Here is a 20,217-nt window from a genome sequence, read left to right on the forward strand (position 1 = left end):
GGCACTCTTTCCAGGTTATATCATTGTTTGTTAGTTTTTAACTTTCTTTCTCTCTCTTTTTTAATTTTTTTTTTTTTTTTTTACTAATTGTCTTGTCTTTAATTTTCACTTTAACTAATTTCTTGCTCGTTTTTGGAGCATTTCTTCTTTCGTTGTTCATTGCCTTCTTCCCATGTTTTTAAAAAAGAAATCAAGCCCAATAGGCTTCAAAGGGTTAACTTGATAACCTCACCCCAATGCTTCATCTGTGGTTTGCGCGCAGCCCCTCCTTTACCTGAGTTGAGCTGCTTAAGGTAAAATCTGACTTCCTCATCGTGTGAAGCGATGATGAGATAAGAGAAACAGCTCCTTTGTTTGACTTACCATTAAACAATTGAGGTGACAGCTACTCGCTCGTCTTCAAACGTGTAAGTAACTAAAACATTTTGTATAATACACTGTTTGTCTTGTGTTAATTGTGTCCATCAGCTGTGCTTCATTCACTGTTGTTAGTTTGACTGATGAACATGTGAATTCACTGTGACACAGATTAGAAAATTGATTCAAACAGACCCAAAGTTTCATCTTCTCTTCTTTATTCAACTCTTTTTATTTGAAGCTGTAAAACTTTCTTGTCAATAAGAGTTTGGGTGGATGTAAAATGAATTGCTGTAGTTTCCTCACAGAGAGAGAGGAAGTTTTTATAAAGTGTGCAACAGAGGAATGCAGCAGTGTTTGCACTGCACCTTTGGTGCTTTGTGCAGATGCATCAGTGTCATCAATACATTGTTGTTTATCTGTATCAACACAGACTACTAAAGTGTTTATGGATCCTCAAACTGTGGCTCGAGACAACACTAAAGCTTTTCTACATTATCAGTGCAGATAAGCTGGAACATGTTGTGTGGGAGAAGGACATCTGTTGTGTTGTGCTTGGCAGGCTGCCCCGCGACATGGCCACAGATATGCAGATAAAGATGGATGGATGTTATGCAAGAGCATCTTTGTTTTAAGGCTGTACAGCTTGCCTCAACACGTAATGCACGAAATGCAGTCCAGTCATGACGGGAAGTTTAATTAATTTGATTGATTTTGATTTTAAAGTTTATTTTGAACATTAAAAAAGAAAAGAAAGCAACAACAACAGACAATGAAAAGATTGTTCAAAAAGGAGTGGAAAGAAGTCGAAATGTCATCCCACCCCTTCATAAGGAAGAAAGTGATCATTTGCGGACACTTAATAGCATCATTAATTAGTGCCAACATTTTGTTTTGTTGGAGGAAAATATCCCTGTTAAAGATAATGGGCCTAATTGACAGCTTTGCTGCTGGAAATGTGGAAAGTAGCCTATCATGTCTACACTTCATGGTGTTTGAGGGATTTTCCTTTTTGTTTTTTAAAGAGGGACACTAGGTATATTTTTGTGCAGCTGTTAATTTCTAACACAGCTCAATATCAGGATGATTTTATTCAGACTATCAGTTTGGTGTTGATATGATTTAATTGTGGCGTCAGCTTTAAGCTTTATTGTAGCATATATAACGTTATGACAAAGAAGACCAATTTATCAGACGCAATGATGTTAGACGATAATTGTAATACACGCAATTCATCTGCGCAGCATTGATTTCATGGGATTCAAGGGTGTGATCAGTGTCAGATGTACAGGTACAGGTACTGTAGCTACTTGAACCAGTGATGAGTCATTTAACCTACACATCATTTTATTTGCTGCCTTGTTTTGTCTTGATTTTTCCCTCTCTCCTCCTCTATTTCTTCTTTCCTCACCCGTTTTTTTTCTTCTCTATTATGTGATTTCATTGATGTTTTGACAGGGGAATTTCTTTGATAAGCTTTTAGTGGCTTCTAACCTCTCCGGCACTTTTCGTTTTTTAATCTTGTAAATTTTATACTGTCTGTTTTTAACATTATGTGCAAATAAACTAATCTAAACTAAAACTAAACATTATTCATCCCGTTATGCGTTGCCACGTTTCCTCCTCCTGCAGCTGCCACGGTGTTGGCCTTTTCTCTAATGTTGCTTTTCTCCTCCTCATATTTTAGTAGAATTAATGTCTGATCCTCACATGAGAAATACTTTTTTGCCCTCACTCTGAGGATGCTCAGTGACGCTCAGTGACGCTGCGCTTCTCTCATGATTGTGATTGGTCCGCTGCGTGCGCGTTCACGGCTCTTGATAAAGCAACCCTGGGTTGAGTTACCGAGTTGATATCCAGCGTCGTGATACCGATTATCCTGATTGCCATTGTTAGGGTTAGTCAACCCAGGATAGGTCTGGGTAACCCAGGAACGGTTGATCTCACTTCGTGATACAGGCCCCAGGTTGAAAACCAGCTTTGTGTTACCAGTTATCCAGACAGGCAATGTTAGTTAGTCAAACCAGATATCCTGGGTAAGGTGAACTGGCTTCGTAGTACAGGCCTCTGAATACCATCAACATTAACACTGTTTGTACTGATGATGCGAACCAGTGAAATACATGTGGTGTATTTGACGAAAGAATTTTTTAGAAAAATAAGTAAGAAATTGTGTTTCATTTCCAGCTCAGTGTCTGACTGATGAGATGCACCCAGGACGTATTCCAGCAGGAAAACCGTGTCTTCACTCACTCGTGCTCGTAGACTGAGGATGAATTCATGGTTCCTGACAACAGCAAACAGACACCTGACACAGGAACAGGTAGAATGTTGTTATTGGGTAACTCACCATTTATTCAGAAAGTATTTAGCAGTTTTTAGTATTAAGACTTTTCTCATTTTGATATGTTGCAGCCTTGTTTCCTCATTAATCTCCACTCAGTACCCCATAATGTAAATGCATTGCACATTTATTAAAAAGAAAATGCTAAAATCATATTGACATAAAGGTATATGTTAATGTTTCACATGTAACCAGAAACAGTCCAGTGTTGTGATGACTGACTACAGACAGACTGTAGATTGTCTCTGTGTCACCTGTAATAAGTGAACTTTGATCTCATGTGTTTGTGACTCTTCACCTCTGTCTCCTCTCACAGGGAGAAGATGATGTGCATCATCCTGCTGCTCATCAACCTGACCTCCTGTGTCTGTGGTTAGTTTACACCTTCACTTTATTATCCACAAACACTAAAGACTAAACACACTCTCAGACTGTTGATTTTTGCTATCATGTATTACCTGTGGTATCTTTCAGCTCTTTAGTTTTGCAGCCTTCCAGCTTTGTTCTAAATAAGAGCACACTGTTATTCAGTGAATCAGTCAAACTCTCCACACAAACATCTATAGATGGAGTTTAAAGGCTCACATGTGTAGGGGAAATACCTTTTTGAGAATGTTTGCACTCGTAATAAAGTTTTGGGGCACCACCGTCCTAATGAGGGAAGTGACTAATCAAATAACTCTGTAAACCAATTAATAATTTGTCAGCACGCTTGTCAATAATGAATCAATCTCAATATCTGCGTTATAAATTCTCCACAGTGATCTTAGTTCCTGCTCAAAAGAAATATCCACAGACAACGACTTGGTGATAAATGAAAATCTATTTAAGCTAAATGTGGAACAACTGAATGAGGATAATATGAAATAACACAAAATCAACAGTATGAATAAACAGCAAGTAACACTCAGCACACTCAGTACTCAGCAAGTAAACAAGAAGTAACACTCGTGTGAGTTATTTAATTTGGCGATAGTGAGGGCGTATGTGACTATAGATAAATTGGGAATGCAGGGATGCACAAAATATTTATCTAAGGAATGCTAAATAAAGATGAAGATAATTAAATCTCCTATTCAACATCAGCTCTTACCACTGCTGCGGCAACAGCCTTGTACATGGAGCGCCTGCTCTATCCCCTAAGCCACCGACGCCCCATTGCCTCCTTTCTTAGCAGCCAATCATGCAGACGTTTCTCCTGGGGCCCCGGACTGTCACTTTGCAACTCCCAGACTTTCCAGCAGAATGAAACTGGCTGGCTCACTGTGGTGGGGGGAGCTGTTGAGCCTGTGACGTCCTGTGGGTGCCCCAAACGTCGGTTTCCTTACGCTGCAAAAAGCCTTTGGGTTTGGCACAAGAACCACTGTGGCAAGTGGCTGGCAGCCGCTGGGTTTGATGAATCTTTGGGTGAAGAGGCAGGTCGAAAAGGGCACTTGTCTACTTTGTTATAATTACTCGCTGATAATAATAGTGAAAACAATATCGTTGGCCATTTGATATTGTTATCAAAGTTATTATTAACGCGCATAAAAATGTTGAAAACACTGTAGATAAAAGAAAACTGGATAAGCAAAACTTAAAAGTTTCAAATACCTTTGATTGTGAGAGTATAAAAGCGAGGCTAAGATACGAAAGAGAAGACACAAAAAGGAAGAGAAGAAAAAACAACAAGAGAAGTAGAGAGAGAAAAGAGTCAAAAAAATAAGGAAAGAGAGAGATGCGCCAAGCCCACTTGTTTTTATCCAACCAAAGGGGGGCAGGTTTGCTAAGGCGGTCTTCTTAGTTGTAAAATAGGCTTATTACTTTATTTTAAAGGAAACTTAATGCTTCTATTATACGAGATCATATATTTTAACATGTTACGTGCAATAGACACATACTCTTCCCATTATGGTCAAAATCGGTTCTTAACATCCAATTAAAATGAATACAATTGTTATACCACGTGTATCAGCAAAGTACATGTACAGCCTAAACGGCTTCAAATACACACACTCTAGACTAACCTATAGTTGCAACATATGATGAAAAACAAAATGAGGAAGCACATATTCATGAAAACAAGTTGATTAATAAACCCAACTATATTTTAACTCCAAATATAACATGGGGCTCCTTATGGGAACCCACTTTAAAGGACAACTTGGGTATTTTTCAACCTGGGCCCTATTTCCCCATGTGTATGTGTGCGTATGATTCATAGGTACAACTCGTTCTAAAATTGGTTCAGTATTGAGGGAGCCGGATGCGACCGGGAGCCGGGGGCAAATGCGTCCCGTATAAGTTTGCGCATTAAAAGTGCTTTTTTTTGCCACTGACCGGTTCAGATCGCCAGTGCTATGAGTGCTATGAGTGGAGTCAGCTGTCAGTCAGTGTTGGAGCAGAGAGGGGGAGGGCTGCCCCGCTGGATACTGTAAGTGAGTATGTGTGTATGAAGTGTGTGTGTTACGCTAGAGGAGTCAGAGGACGGAGTCTTTTACGTGCTACCCTCTGGAGTGTTACCAGAGTTTTTGGAGTGCTCAAATAAACCCTCTTCCTCAAGAAAACGGCTGCCCCACGAGTAGAGAGAGCTACAGACACAGTGGAGCAAAGCTCATGACATCACACAGCCCAGAGGTAAGGGAAAGGCTAAGTTAGTATGCTATTTACAGAGATAGCACTGGCGATCTGAACCGGTCAGTGGCGAAAAAAAACACTTTTAATGCGCAAACTTGTACGGGATGCATTTGCCCCCGGCATCCGGCTCCCTCAATACTGAACCAATTTTAGAACGAGTCGTACCTATGAATCATACGCACACATACACATGGGGAAATAGGGCCCAGGTTGAAAAATACCCAAGTTGTCCTTTAACTACCTTCACAAGATGGCAGTATGGCTCCATGTTAAAGCAGCTGTGCGGAACTTTTTACCATTAATAAAACTGTCCCTAGTTCGTATCACCCCCCCTTGAAGATCCGCATATTTATTTGAACCCAACAGCGACAAAAAAGCCTTTCTCTATATGGCTATTTAGCCTAGCCTCACTCGGGTCAGACACACAGCGGAAGTCAGCAAACCAGAATACGGCACCCGAGGCGGAAGTGATTCTGCTCGCCCACAGCGATTAAACCACAGAAGAAGGAGCCGTGTTTACAGTGTTCTTTGAGTAAGCAGTACGCAACGCGCGTTGCTGAACACCTAACACCTAACAGTTTTACCAGAGATGTATCTATGAGGACTTGGTTGTACTTTTGATGTCATGGTGGATAACGAAGGAGCATCATGTAAAATAATCTGTGACTGACCATGAACACAAATATACAACAGAACATTTATGAACAGGTCTTACTTTACTACAAATTTGTGTGTAACGTTAGCATGTTAGCATGTTTCCACTAATTACTTGGACTGACCTAACGTTAGTAGCGTTAGCTTTGCAAGCGAAGGCTGCAGGTAACAGCTTTGCTGTGTTAGGATTATGTTATGTCTTCACTGTGTATCTTCACATAAAAGAATACTCTGAATACTCTTTTTTGTGTCTGTACGTCCAGTGGCTGGGTCTCAGCGGTTAGCATTGCGCTTATAAGGGGTCAGTACGTCCTGCGCTGTGATCCGCGGAGGGATACACCGGTGAGCAGGCACAGACATAGCTTGTAAACAAAACTCAGCTGTTTATTTAGCCTAGCAATATCTCCAGACTATAGTAGCTGCAATGGACGACTTTGAAAGCGATTTTGAAGAGTTTCTTGTAGCGGACACAGACCCAGAGCCATAACTGTTTGAGCTGGAGTACACAGATGAGGAACTCCATGTGTGGGATGCTGAGCAGAGATGAGAGAGGCTGAATCCTGCGCTACTATTTTCCTGCACAAAATAGGATTCGGTGCTACCATCGTTGGGGAGATATATCATCAGGAGGAAAACCGCCGCAGAGAGTGCATCACAAGGAATGAAAACTTTGCAGCAATCACTAATCCTGGCGTGATTGAAACTTTTTTTCATGTTCCTAAGATGAACTGGAAAAAACGCCTCAGGCCTGCAGGAGCTGATGGACAGCTTTCAGTCGGGTGAGTAATATCGTCCGTGTCGTCTCTTTGTTTGCTATTACCGAGTGACCTGGTGTACCTGTCCCAGAGCCAGCTGCAGCTGTTGCTCACCGGTGTATCCCTCCGCGCAAGATGTACTGACAGTGCCATGCTAACCGCTGTCTCAATATGAAAATGATAGAGAAAGGGCATAACTCCCAAATCGTCTGAGTATTCTTTTCACACAATAATGCGGACTCAGCAGATGACTTGTTAACTGTTTATTCCTCCTTACACCGAACGTACACAGCTGCTTCTCATTGTTTCCGGTAGCACAACAACGGTTACTACATTACCCAGAATAACTTGAGGCTCACACTACTACGGTAGCCTTAGTAGCTCAAAATACACAACAGATTAGATTAGATCAGAACAGAAACACGACAGGAGAATTTACTGAGTAATTTTGCTCTTTACACAATTTACTTGGACTGACCTGACGTTAGTTAATCCTCTTGCTCTCCAAAACAAATGCATGTGGTAATTGCCGGCTTTACGACACCAGGCTGTGGGTGTCATACCACTTCGACCAAAGGGGCGCTATAATCAACGAAAACGAAAAGTTCCGCACAGCAGCTATAAATGAGGGATTAAAATCTTTAATTCATAATTCCCTTAAGTTTTGTCTTACGAAAATAAGAAAAACATCATTCAGCTAACAAACAAGGATTATGCACATTTACAACATTATAACATGGATATAATGTATAATTTCACTTCCAACAGTTTGTCACACAGAAACATTTGGTAAGAGAGGGGAGGGCGTGATTTCTCTGGGTGACAGGAATGGACAGGATGTGGTTGAGAAAAGACGCATTGTCTTAAGACCCTAGCAGGGTTCTTAATCAAGGCGCGTTGCCTTAGACCGGATCCCTTTTTAAGAGTTAATGATATCAGGAGCCTTGAAGGATCTCAATTACCTCTCAATTACCTCTATTTGGCCTAAGGATGGCTGAAAGAAGCATTTGTCAGGACTGGGGGTGATTACGGGGTTGAGTCCTAAACATTTGACCCTCCGGCGGTCTTTCGTTGTCTATTGTAGTCCAGTCTGGAGAGTTTAGAATGGTGGTGTCCCTACACGTTAAAGTTGTCACTTTGTCTGCTCCTCACTTTCCCTCTCTGTCTCCTCAACAGGAACATTTGTAGTCAATGTGACACAGACCTCCTATCAGGCAGAGGAGAACCACAACATCACACTGGAGTGGATGTTCACCACCAAACCTGGCAGCTCCCTCCACTCCCTTTTTATCTACTGTGAACTGTTAACTGATCTCAGAACCACAGGTCTGTTTCATCTACATAAAGGTGTTGAGGTCCCAGACTCTCAGGATGAACAGTTTACAGGACGAGTCCAGTGTGACAAAGACGTCCTCAGAGAGGGACGACTCCGACTTCATGTGTCCAGACTCAGGACTGATGACTCAGGACTGTACATGTGTGAAGTGTTCACACATTATGGCGGCAGCACTGCTACATGTCGGCTCAATGTCACTGGTAAGTTGATTAATACTGGAACCAGAGACTGTTTTTCTGTTTGAAGTTGAAAATTAAAGATCAAGATTATTCACGTTTTAGCTCTAGTTTGAATACTTTGGCTGATTTGAAGTAAAACCTCACATCTTTAATATGCAGGTCGTAGCTCTAGTTGTAAATAATGATGTTGAACTGTTGCCACTGTGACCTATGATCAGTGTTAGGTAAGGGTTACTTTTAAAAGTAATCAAAGTACGTTACTGCATTACTTTCTAAAAAAGTAACCAGTTACTTTACTGCGTTACTCCCTTTTAAAGTAACTCAATTACTTTAAAAGTACTTCCAGCATTATTCCCTGAGAAAAGTAACTCAAGCACTTTTAAAGTACTTTTGAGTATTCTACATTTCCTATTGGGCAATGGACCACAGGGCGCTAAGCCTACATTTTTTTTTGTCTTGAAAATTAAAGTTATGGACCACTTGCCCTTCACTGAGATCCAATTCTCCCATCACAGCCGTCACTTTGACCAGTAGAAACACAGAACAATCTGCTGCCGTAGACAACTGTATGACAACAACACCCCAGCGTTTTTAATATTTCCTCTAGGGATGTTAACACACAGAGTAAAAGGGGGAAATGATGGTGTGAAACAGCAGAGGCACTTTGTCAACCCGCTGAGTTAACTGAGTTACTGTCATTAGCATCAAGCTAGCAAACAATGGTACATCCTCACGGTCGGACATAAAGTAATAACTAGGGATGCACCGAATATTCGGTAACCGAATATATTTGGCCGAATATTGCAAAAAAACACACATTCGGTATTCGGTGAAATAAGTTAAAAGCAAGGCCGAATAATAGCGGCGTGTTTTGATAACGCAATCAAACAGCGTGCTGTGACGGGCGGAGTAAAATGTCGACAGTTTGCGACTAAAAATAGTTTTTAGCTAGCAAAATAGGCTTAAATCATTCAGCACGCTGTGTGAGTACAGATTTCAACCAGCAGCAGAAACGATAGGCGAATCCCACCGATTGTGGGTTGAACGGGGGTCACAGACACAGACAGTAATGTATTCTTGTCAAATACGGCGGCCATCGGCTTACCAGTGACGGAGAAGTCGGCTCCAATAATATTCTCTTCTTGGCGTCATGGCTGCCCAGAAGTACCTGAACAGCCGAGCCAGCCGAACACAGGTATGTGATGTGTCAGAGAAGAAACGAGCCGTTCACATTTCTCTCTTTCTGGCAGGTAACGGCCCACAAACCTCACCGCACTTTAGGGACTGTTCATTACTTATGAAGGGACTGTTCTTTACTTGTCAGGGGAGGAGGGGGGCTGGTTGATTCTTATTTTATTTATTTATTTTATTTTGATTCCCCCTATGTTAATCACTTATTGATGCTGTTTTTGAAGTATGAATAAGTCAATAAATAATTTATTCCATTGAAATATCATTGATGTGGGGCGTCGGTGGCTTGGTGGTAGAGCAGGCGCCCCATGTACAAAGCTGTTGCCGCAGCGGCCCGGGTTCAAATCCAGCCTGTGGCCCTTTGCTGCATGTCACTCCCTCTCTCTCTCCCCCTTTCACACTTGTCTGTCCTATCGATTAAAGGCTTAAAAATACCCCAAAAAAAATCTTTAAAAAAAAAAAAAAAAGAAATATCATTGATGTATTACAGAAAAGTGATTTATCTATTTATAAATGACAAAAGGCACATCTGCCTCATTTTTGCTGTGGTATTGTGATACTACTCAGAACCGTGATATTTTCATTGGTATCGTACCGTGGGTCCCAATTTTGGTACCGTGACAACACTAATCTGGAGGGGGTTCATCTGCAAAAACTAATGAAAAACTAAACAACGATATTCGGTACTCGGTACTCGGTATTCGGCCAAGCGTTTAATGTTATTCGGCTTCGACTTAGGCTCCAAATTTTCATTTCGGTGCATCCCTAGTAATAACATTAACAAATAGCGGTGGGGCTTTTACTCACCACAACTGCAGAGGCTCCCAGCTTCATTTGAAACAAACTACATTATAGACGGTCCGTTATTTATTAATCCCTCTGTGTGTTTATATATTTACTTTTTATCCGCTCCGTTGTCTTTGTAAAGTTAACACATTGCACCATCATTTCAAACTCAACACTTGTTTCAAATTAAAAGCCCCTTATAACCTCGGCTGAGAGAATCCCTCCATTTTCTAAATAGGCTTTTATTCTGAAATTTGTCAGAACTTCCTGTGGAAGATACAGTAGTTTGACAGTTTACATATGGCGCTTCAAATGTAGCTCCTGCCATCTGCTGACGCTTTTAGGTGACTACAACAACATGTCGGCTGGCACATGAACACACACAGTTCTGACTCAAATAATAGTGAAATAAAAATAGGACAAGAATAACCCGATGACATCACACACGCCTTGAAAGACGACCGGGGATAATTGGTGAGTACTAGCGTGTACCAGGCATAATGCAAGTCCTGAGTCTGAAATATGTCTGTCAGCGAATCCTACTCCACCTATTTAGACTCCACCATAGACAACGGCAGCATTTCTCCGACCACGTAGCGAGCCACAGGCTCTGTGGCTTCTTTCAGACTGATAGGTTTAACGTTATCTCCGTTATTAGAACCAAACGATAGCCGTTGCTGTTTTGGAGCTGAAGGACCAGCGTTCTGAAAGTAACGTAAGTAACTGATGTCTTGTTTGAAAATGTACTTAAGTATTTGATTACTCAAACAGCAAACTAACACATTAGGTTACTCGTTACTGCAAAAAGTAATCAAAGTACATTAATGCGTTATACCCAACTCTGCCTGTGATGCAGATTAGGATTTGATTTAGTCTTTCTACTGGCTTAAACAGGTTTTCTCCCTGTCAGTCTGCTGATCTTATTTTCTGTCAGCAGCTGCTGATGAGCCCAAACCTCAGAGACCAACAGAGAGTCCACAACCAGAGAGTCCACAACCAGAGAGTCCACAATCAGAGAGTCGAGGAAGGATTGGTGTCTACGTTGGACTGGGACTGATAGCTCTACTCTTTATCTGTGCCACTCTCTTTGCAGTCAAAGTCCATTTTACTAAATGTACTGATAAGAAAGAAAACTATGCATCCACAGACACTGATGTTACCAGAGAAACAACTCATCAGGACGTACAGGACCCTGTGAGTGAGTCATTAGAGCACTGATTCAAGACCTGAATGTCCAGCAGCAGCCCTGCCCCTAACTCAACAACTCAAAACACTGCAATTTTATAAATGAGACTGGTATTTCTCCTCAGGTGACATGTTGCAGTTACTGTACTATTTAAAATGAAACACGTCTAATCAGCTGCACAGTAATATTGTTTTTATTCACACAGTGTTTCAGTTGTTGGTCAATATTGACAAAAGGAAAAATATGCATGATTTTTTTACCTTGAATGTAAAATATTTCATTTTCATAACAACCAGAATTTTCAGACCAAAAACGAATGTTGCTGCTGTAACGTCCAAATAGCCTCCTCCTCTGTCAGCCATACCAGGTCCTCACATCAACTCCTGCTTGTTTTCACTGATCCCAGCACAGTTTATTGTTTGTTACAGACTTTATTTAAAATGTGATTTGTTGTTTTACTACAACCACAGAAAAATGAGAGTCCTGACAAAAATACATGTTTACATTAATCTGTTTTTAATAAAAGATTTATTAGTATAAATATACAGAGCGTGTAAAGGGTTAAATGTATTTACAGGTTTTTAAAAAAAATGACAAGTTAAATGTGTTTAAAAAGTCATATGAGGCTATGGTTCAGTTCATGTCTAAAATATTAAGTTAATTTCCTGTAAATTAACTTATTTCAGCAGCACCCTCCTGATAGAAAGAGGTAAACAGAGATTACTGTATTACATGAATATAATCTTGTTCATATGACGTAGTCCCAATTGTAAAAATGTAAAGACAGGATGGCCTAAAGGACAGAAACATAAACCAAGAGTTGTGAAAGCTATTAAGGTTTTTTTTTACAGAATGATGTGTTAAGTTCTCTCTTCAACACGAGATATGTCGGAGCCATGAATTAATTTTAGAAATGGATGGATTTTGTAAGATGGTTTGTATTTTTTGTATTATCACATGTTTTTGGTTTGTGTTTTGTTTGTGTCCATATGTTCTCAGGTGTTTTTAATTAGACACACACATACACACACACACACACACACACACAATGTCACTAACAAGGTATCTAAACAGTTACATACTTCAACCTCGTCTGTTTGACATTTTAACTGAAGCTCCTGGTCATATTGTGATGGAGATGAATCTGTTCCAATCTCACTGTTTCATCTCATGTTATATTCATAATGAACTGTTATAAAACGATGGCTTTGATTAAAGCTAGATTTATTTCAGCACTGCAGATTCCTTCATTCTACTCTTTCATTACAGAGGATAATTCAAACAAACAAGCGCCTGGTTCAAATCCATGGTATCAGAAGGGGCACTGATGAGTGCTATTATAGAGATGGTATTCAATTTCAAACTTATTTTGTGTTTTTATCTTAAAAAAGTTAAAAAGTCATGTTTTTTCTTTTTTTTTTCTTCCCTGAAACCCCATTGATAACTGTAGGGACAACCAACCCCATGTCAGAGTGTCTGATGGGTAATAACGTCTTGTTACAATCAGGTGTAAAAGTGAAAGGGATACCAATTCCAAACCAAGACCATAAAGGGGAAGTTCTGTTTTTTACAACGTGGATCTTATTTCTGGCATTAAATACGGCTGTTTACTCACCCAGACAAGTTTGGTGTCATTTGGAGTCATTCGGAAGATATTTAGATCCACGAGAGCCGCATACATCCATATAGTGGGAATGATCGGGGCAACGACAATGAGGCTCTAAATAACACATTATCTGCCGCGAAACTCGTTCATTTCACCAATGTTTTTTTATGAATCGCTAGAGTTGCTTGTCATCATCATCCAGGTCATTTATACTGACCTGCTAACCTCTGCAAAAAAAAAAAATCAGAGGCAATTCGTAAAGACAATCCTCTTTACCACCGAAATGTTCACCTTTCTGTTTCTCACTTTTTGTCACTGAGCACTATGTAATAATAAATTCACGTTTTGCATAAGAAGTGCCTCTGCTTTTTGTGCAGTGTGCGGGCCGTTCTACACAAGCGATGAGAAGAAACTAAAGAAATGTAAATTCTGATAGTTATTTACTTATCAAGCAAACAAATTCAAGGAAAATAAACAATTTATGCATGTGTGTAGGCTAACGTTACTTACTCAATCGAAAGTTGCCCGTTCAGTCCTGCAGGCTTTGGCTGGGTCTTCAGTTTACTTTCGGGACACGGGACTCCCTAAACGCAGAACACGCGCTGTGTGTAGGGCCTCATCTTCCATGGGGGGGCCACGTTTGCGCAATGGATGCGCATATGCGCTACCGTGAGGCGCCCGTAGAATCAGCTCGAGGAAGGAGAGAAGAGACCAGCCCTGCGTTCGGAAAGTCTTTTTTGGCCCAATTACAATCCGGCCCCTAAAGACTCAAGCCCTGAACCCTCACTGAATTAACTGACGTCAGCTGTAAGTGATTGAGTGTGAGAGTCTGAAAGGGCCCCAGATGCTACAAATAGGAATGGGACAGCACTTATCCCCCTCTCTACAAAATGTTGTTGACACTGGCGGCTCTGGGCGTGATCATTTACCGGTTATTGTCAGCATATATTCCACACACAAAGAATATGCGCTATATATACATACATATATATATATATATAGATAGATAGATATATAGATAGATATATATAGCCATAGGCTATTCTGTGGAATATAACCACTAGTATTCCTCTGACTCTTATGTGTTTATGTACCATCTTAAATCCTTGTTAATGTAATGTTTCATTGTTTATCTATCAGTTTTTTTCGCTCTCCTTCCATAACGTTACCGTTTGCATATCTGCCAACCGTGTTTTCGTTTTTTTTTATAACACTTGCGGTGTTCCGAGGGCAACCCCTGTATTTGACGTCACAACGCTATGAACTGTGGGTAATTTCCTTACCGTAAGTCCGCATTGATGCTGACCTACGGTAAGGGGACATAAAGGGCTCACTCACTGACTCACTGACTTGACGATTTGACAATGGGACAGCCCTCACACACTCACGCACTTCACATGAACGCGCCTCTAAGTCAGTGAAGGGATCGGATTGGAATTGGGCCTTTTGCTTAGGAAGGTTCCTAGCTGAGTGAAATGACCCAGAAGTATTTTAGCGGCCGCCATCATAAGAGCTGTTCGAATTCTCTAAACACTAAGGAAAGGAGGCTCAATGCTTCCTTTCAGATCTCCTTTAGCATATCGGACCTTCCTAAGCGATAGGAAAGGAGATAATTCCATCCCACAAGTCACTGCGGCGGCAATATTTACGCACCATTCATAAAATCAGCTGATTAGGAAAGAAAAAGCTAAACATGACCGAGAAAGGAAGGAGATCACCATCTAAGTTACCGCTGTTTATGAAGCATTATACATCTCATGCCATAACTTGTTCATATATATTTTTTCAACTTTCAACATTATGTTAAACTTAGATGCGAACTATGAACGTTTCGCTGCTATTGGTGTACCCTCCGTCCACAGCTTTGTTTAACTTGCTTTATAACAGGATAAACAAATAAACAAATATACAATGCATATTTTAATTTTCCGATTTTCGTGTGAATGACAAAAAACGGAAATCCACGTGCTTTTCCCATTTCGTCTTCAAATGGCTAATTGATATAGAAATTAAACCAAAACCAGAAACCTACTTGTTTTTCGCCTTTATTGTTATATCTATATTATCTGCCCCTACTGCATCTGTTATCTGCCCCTACTGCATCTGTTATCTGCCCCTACTGTTATCTGCCCCTACTGCATCTGTTATCTGCCCCTACTGTTATCTGCCCCTACTGTTATCTGCCCCTACTGCATCTGTTATCTGCCCCTACTGTTATCTGCCCCTACTGCATCTGTTATCTGCCCCTACTGTTATCTGCCCCTACTGCATCTGTTATCTGCCCCTACTGTTATCTGCCCCTACTGCATCTGTTATCTGCCCCTACTGTTATCTGCCCCTACTGTTATCTGCCCCTACTGCATCTGTTATCTGCCCCTACTGTTATCTGCCCCTACTGCATCTGTTATCTGCCCCTACTGTTATCTGCCCCTACTGCATCTGTTATCTGCCCCTACTGTTATCTGCCCCTACTGTTATCTGCCCCTACTGCATCTGTTATCTGCCCCTACTGCATCTGTTATCTGCCCCTACTGTTATCTGCCCCTACTGTTATCTGCCCCTACTGCATCTGTTATCTGCCCCTACTGTTATCTGCCCCTACTGCATCTGTTATCTGCCCCTACTGTTATCTGCCCCTACTGCATCTGTTATCTGCCCCTACTGTTATCTGCCCCTACTGTTATCTGCCCCTACTGCATCTGTTATCTGCCCCTACTGCATCTGTTATCTGCCCCTACTGCATCTGTTATCTGCCCCTGTTATCTGCCCCTACTGCATCTGTTATCTGCCCCTACTGTTATCTGCCCCTACTGTTATCTGCCCCTACTGCATCTGTTATCTGCCCCTACTGTTATCTGCCCCTACTGCATCTCAACACATTGGCATCGGCTATGCTTATGGCCTAGATTAGGGGTGTCAAACTCATTTTCACCAAGGGCTACTCATTTTCAGCATAATGGCTGCCCTCAAAGGGCCAGATGTAACTTATAAATGTAACTAAATGTAACCAAATGTAATGTAAAATAAATGTAACTACTCCTTAATGTTAAATATGTTAAAAATATACATCATGTTAATGATGTGGAAACACTGCCGTCTAGTGGCGGGAAGCCGTCACTTCGCGGGTAACATAATCGACATGCATTGTGGGAAATGTAGTTTTTGGTCAAATCACGCTTTTGACCTATTTATTTTTAGACAATCAGACCTTTTAAGCTCTCGCGGGCCACATAAAATGACGTGGCGGGCCACATTTGGCCCGCGGGCCTTGAGTTTGACACATATGGCCTAGATAGATAGATAGATAGATAGATAGATAGATAGATAGATTCAAGAGTATTATCTAGACCTGCTCTATGTGTAAAGTGCCCTGAGATGACTTTTGCTGTGATTTGGCACTATATAAATAAAACTGAATCTAAAAAAATAGATAGATAATCAGTGAAGTAACGTTGCTGTGCCTCTTGCGTAAATGCGTATATACTTGGCGTATCTGGAGATTTAAATAATCAGTGAAGTTGCTGCTTCCCACTTTTTATTCCCCTGTACAGTGTTTCCCTGCAGAGCTACAGTGGAAGGATCATAACAAAAAATACAAAGGACTGTAACGTTAAAAGATATCTACCTGAGGTTATTAAATACCTGCAGCGAGCACCCCACCCCACCCCACCCCACCCCGCAGCAGAAACAATAAGCGCGTTTCCCCATAAAGAGAGACGCTGTGCGCATTTACGCACGAGGCACAGCAGCGTCCCTTTTATTATTAATATTATTATTATTTCTCTGTCTATCTATGCAGTAGGGGCACAATATTGATTTAACAATAAAGGCCTCCAAATAAAATTTCGCTTAGGGCCCCAGTTTGGTCAGGGGCAGCCCTGAGTATTATGCATTGAAATGTGCTGCTTGTTTTTTCTTTAAACTACGTATTGTATTTATCATAGGCTTTTAGGCCATTTAATTATTTATCATAGGCATGTCTTAGATGTTCAGATCTGCAGGGCTTAAAGTACTCAGGCGTGGCGCCGGATTTCCGGCTCGACGGACATTTCTAGTATTTTAACAACTTGGCATAAGTTAGCATTTAATGAATCATCTTCTGATTTTCAGCGAAGCACATGGGTAGTTCCACCAATATTATAGTGTTATCAAACTCAGCTGGCCAATAAGAGCTGAGTGGGGAGGGTCTAAAAACAGCACACACACATACACACACACACGGACAGGGTTTCAACACACACTACTTCCAAGCACATGTTGTTTAGCTGTCCGTCACAGCCTGATATCCGAATGAGTGTGGCTGAATGTGCAACAGAAATGGACCACTGAACTACGCTTGTGTTAGCTTGACTGCCAGCTGTCGGACACTGAGAGGAAACAGCATGCCGTGCAGTGGTTCCCCTGTATGCAACTAGCAGTGGTTCAGGGCCGCTGCTGAAATATGACCGCTGCTGCTGATTTCTTTTTTTTTTTTCCCCCCCGTCTTAGCACTTTAACCGTTATTATTTGGCGCTACAGACGCTTCATATCCAGGTCAATTCACACACTTGTGAGTAAAGCATATAAGAGGAGAGGAGAGGGCTCCGTCTGATCTCTTCATGAACTAAAGTCATTATTTTGTGCCACTGACACTTCATATAATAACATAGCAATATACTATTTATTGTGTTAGCCAGTGTTGCATTCAGGCGTTGTCACGTAAATAACATCTTCCAGCACTTAAATAGGTCATAGCACAGAACAGCATTACACTCATTACTGTGCACACATGTACTGTATGTACTTAGTCCTAAAGAGCCCTTCCGCTGTGCAAAAGATGCTCCCCCCCCTCCCCCCCCCCCAAGTTTCAGGTTTCAGGCTCAGGAAAATTTTTCACTTTAAGCCCTGAATCTGTACGCTGCTGAACCTGGGTAACGAATTTCGTTCCCTTGTGTTTTTTAACGTGTTTGAATGACAATAAACTGAAGTTTGAACCTTAATGAGATTAAATATCTCGGCCACTATATTTTTCAATAATCTATCTGATGATAAAGATGTCCACAGACAGTGTGGCAAATTATAGGCTATACGCAAGCTAATATGCTTGCTTGCAAAGTTAGTATGCATTCATTTGATGTAAAGATAGCTCTTTGTAGAGCATTTTGTACCTGCTGTACAGTATACCGCCCACTTGGTGCTCCTATAGGAAGAGCAGCATGAGCTTAATGACTTGCAGAGAAAGGTATTTGCCAAAGTATTATTTAAACTGCCCATCTTTGTTTAAATTATAATCAGATAAGCCAAGTTATTTGTAAACTAGGTGTGTGCCATTGTTCTGTTTTATTGTGTGTAATGTTTGCACTCTGTACCACATGATATGGTCTTGAGTCAAATAAATGAAATGATTGAAACTGTAGTGACACAGACGAAGTGATTTACTGTCCTTTAAAGAAAAGCTCTACTGTAGTTGTGAACACTGGTGTTGATGATAAAGAGCAGCTGTCATTAAATGTTCCTGATGATCACAAACACCTCCTGCTGTTAGTTTATCTGAGAGATTTGCTCTAAATGTTTCCATCAGTGCCACGTGACCTGTGATCTGATTATTTTGTCAAACACTGCAGTGTGTCTTTTGGTACATCAGTTTAACAAATAAAGATGTTCAACTGGACGAAGTCACGACTGCTTTCAGGTTTTATTTCTAACTAAATGAAATTAATTTGAATTGTCTTTTCTAACCGTGATATTTGAGGATAAAATGCTGCACTGCTTCAACTGAATGATTTAATGTACTTTCTACATGACACATTCACTGATTGAGACTGAGAGTTTTTGTGACATCACTTCCTGTTGTTGGGGCTGTTCTCCAGGGCTGTTCAACAATATAGTAATTATGTTGTTGATAATTGATTGATTTAGGTGGCTTTATGGGAGCAGAGTGATGTAATGAACGTGGGGCTTGTGAATAATGGCTAGTTGAGGCACAGGTGGTGGAAGGCTTGATTATTTTGCTCTTAGTTAATGCAGGTGGAATCAATGAGCTGCACTTTCTATGCAGGCCAGGACAGACTGCAGTAAATGCAGTACGGTGGCTGAAGTCAGTGCTATGTTAACAGGACTACTGAACAACTTTTAGCCACAAAGGAGCTTCATCCTTGGAAAGAACCTGACCACGAGAACCCTCCCCAACTAATGCCCCAGGAAACCTCCTCAAGGTGGTGAAATTAAATTGAGGAACTGGACTGGAGTGCTGAACCAGCAAACATACTGCAGGCTTAAACAACTGCCTCTAAAGACTGCTCTCTGTCAGGGACTATGGTACACTATGTAGACAGTTGAATTTACATATTGTGCTCTTATCAATGTTTTTAAATTCTGATACTTTTCAGCTAAGAATTCTCGTGTGATCAACACTCTTTTGCCTCAGGTTCTCAGTTAGACAGGTCTTACTCAGGTTGGTGTAGTTATATTCTCTCAGACCACATGAATCACACAGGCTACCATCGACTCTGCATAAAGCAAGGAAGTATCTTTCTTGGCATTTGGTTTAGGGGCCTCAGATTCAATAGTTATGTTGAGTTGGCATAATATCTGTTGACATATAAAGACAGCCTGCCTTCAATGTGCCTTATCAAAGTCAAAGTCAAAAGTCAAAGTCAGCTTTATTGTCAGTTTCTCCACATGTATACCAGACATACAGAGGAATCGAGAAGATGTTTCTCTCTATCCCACGGTGACAGAATAAAATGCACAAGCACAACAGATAAATACATTTACTAATACTAAAAGTAAAGAACAATAAAATATAATATAAAATATAAATCTATAAAAACTAAAATCTAAATATATATAGTAGCGTACTATCTAGTGTATATGTGGAGGGAGGGGAGTGGGGCACTAATGATCTTTCCAGCTGTGTTCATTATGCGCTGCAGGGCTTTCCTGTTGTAGTCAGTGCAGCTCCCGCCCCACACAGCGATACAGCTGGTCAGGATGCTGTCAGTGGTGCCCCGGTAGAATGTGCACATGATGGGTGGGTGGGGGGGCTCTTGCTCGCTTGAGTTTGCGGAGGAAGTAGAGGCGCTGCTGTGCTTTCTTTGCCAGTGATGCAGTATTGGTGGTCCAGGAGAGGTCCTCACTGATGTGCACCCCCACGAATTTGGTGCTGCTCACTGCACCTGATGGCCAGTGGTGGGTGTTGGGTGTGGCCTCTCCGGAAGTCAACAAC

General features: G+C 41.1%; 1 protein-coding gene across 3 annotated transcripts; it reads left to right on the forward strand.

Moving 5' to 3' along the window:
- Positions 1-282: 282 nt before the first annotated feature.
- Positions 283-13,226, forward strand: LOC144459817 (uncharacterized). 3 transcript variants are annotated; one of them, XM_078164504.1, is made up of 6 exons: positions 283-407; positions 2,545-2,680; positions 3,018-3,073; positions 7,903-8,262; positions 10,877-10,933; positions 11,156-13,226. In XM_078164504.1, exons 4-6 carry the CDS (start codon positions 8,098-8,100, stop codon positions 11,273-11,275), a joined length of 342 nt encoding a protein of 113 aa, XP_078020630.1. In that variant the 5' UTR covers positions 283-407; positions 2,545-2,680; positions 3,018-3,073; positions 7,903-8,097; the 3' UTR covers positions 11,276-13,226. The 3 variants fall into 3 exon arrangements, with proteins under 3 accessions (XP_078020630.1, XP_078020628.1, XP_078020629.1); XM_078164502.1 differs by lacking the exon at positions 10,877-10,933 and having other exon boundaries at positions 11,156-13,202; XM_078164503.1 differs by lacking the exon at positions 11,156-13,226.
- The last annotated feature ends 6,991 nt before the right edge of the window (positions 13,227-20,217 follow it).

The sequence above is a fragment of the Epinephelus lanceolatus genome, chromosome 22 (assembly GCF_041903045.1).
Source record: "Epinephelus lanceolatus isolate andai-2023 chromosome 22, ASM4190304v1, whole genome shotgun sequence".
Taxonomy (NCBI): Eukaryota; Metazoa; Chordata; class Actinopteri; order Perciformes; family Serranidae; genus Epinephelus; species Epinephelus lanceolatus.

Excerpts from the sequence above, each read along its gene's own strand:
- LOC144459817 (XM_078164502.1), top strand. The coding sequence starts at position 3,025 with ATGATGTGCATCATCCTGCTGCTCATCAACCTGACCTCCTGTGTCTGT. Across the intron at positions 3,074-7,902 it reads CCTGACCTCCTGTGTCTGTG|GAACATTTGTAGTCAATGTG; the intron begins GTTAGTTTACAC and ends TCTCCTCAACAG. Across the intron at positions 8,263-11,155 it reads ATGTCGGCTCAATGTCACTG|CTGCTGATGAGCCCAAACCT; the intron begins GTAAGTTGATTA and ends TTCTGTCAGCAG.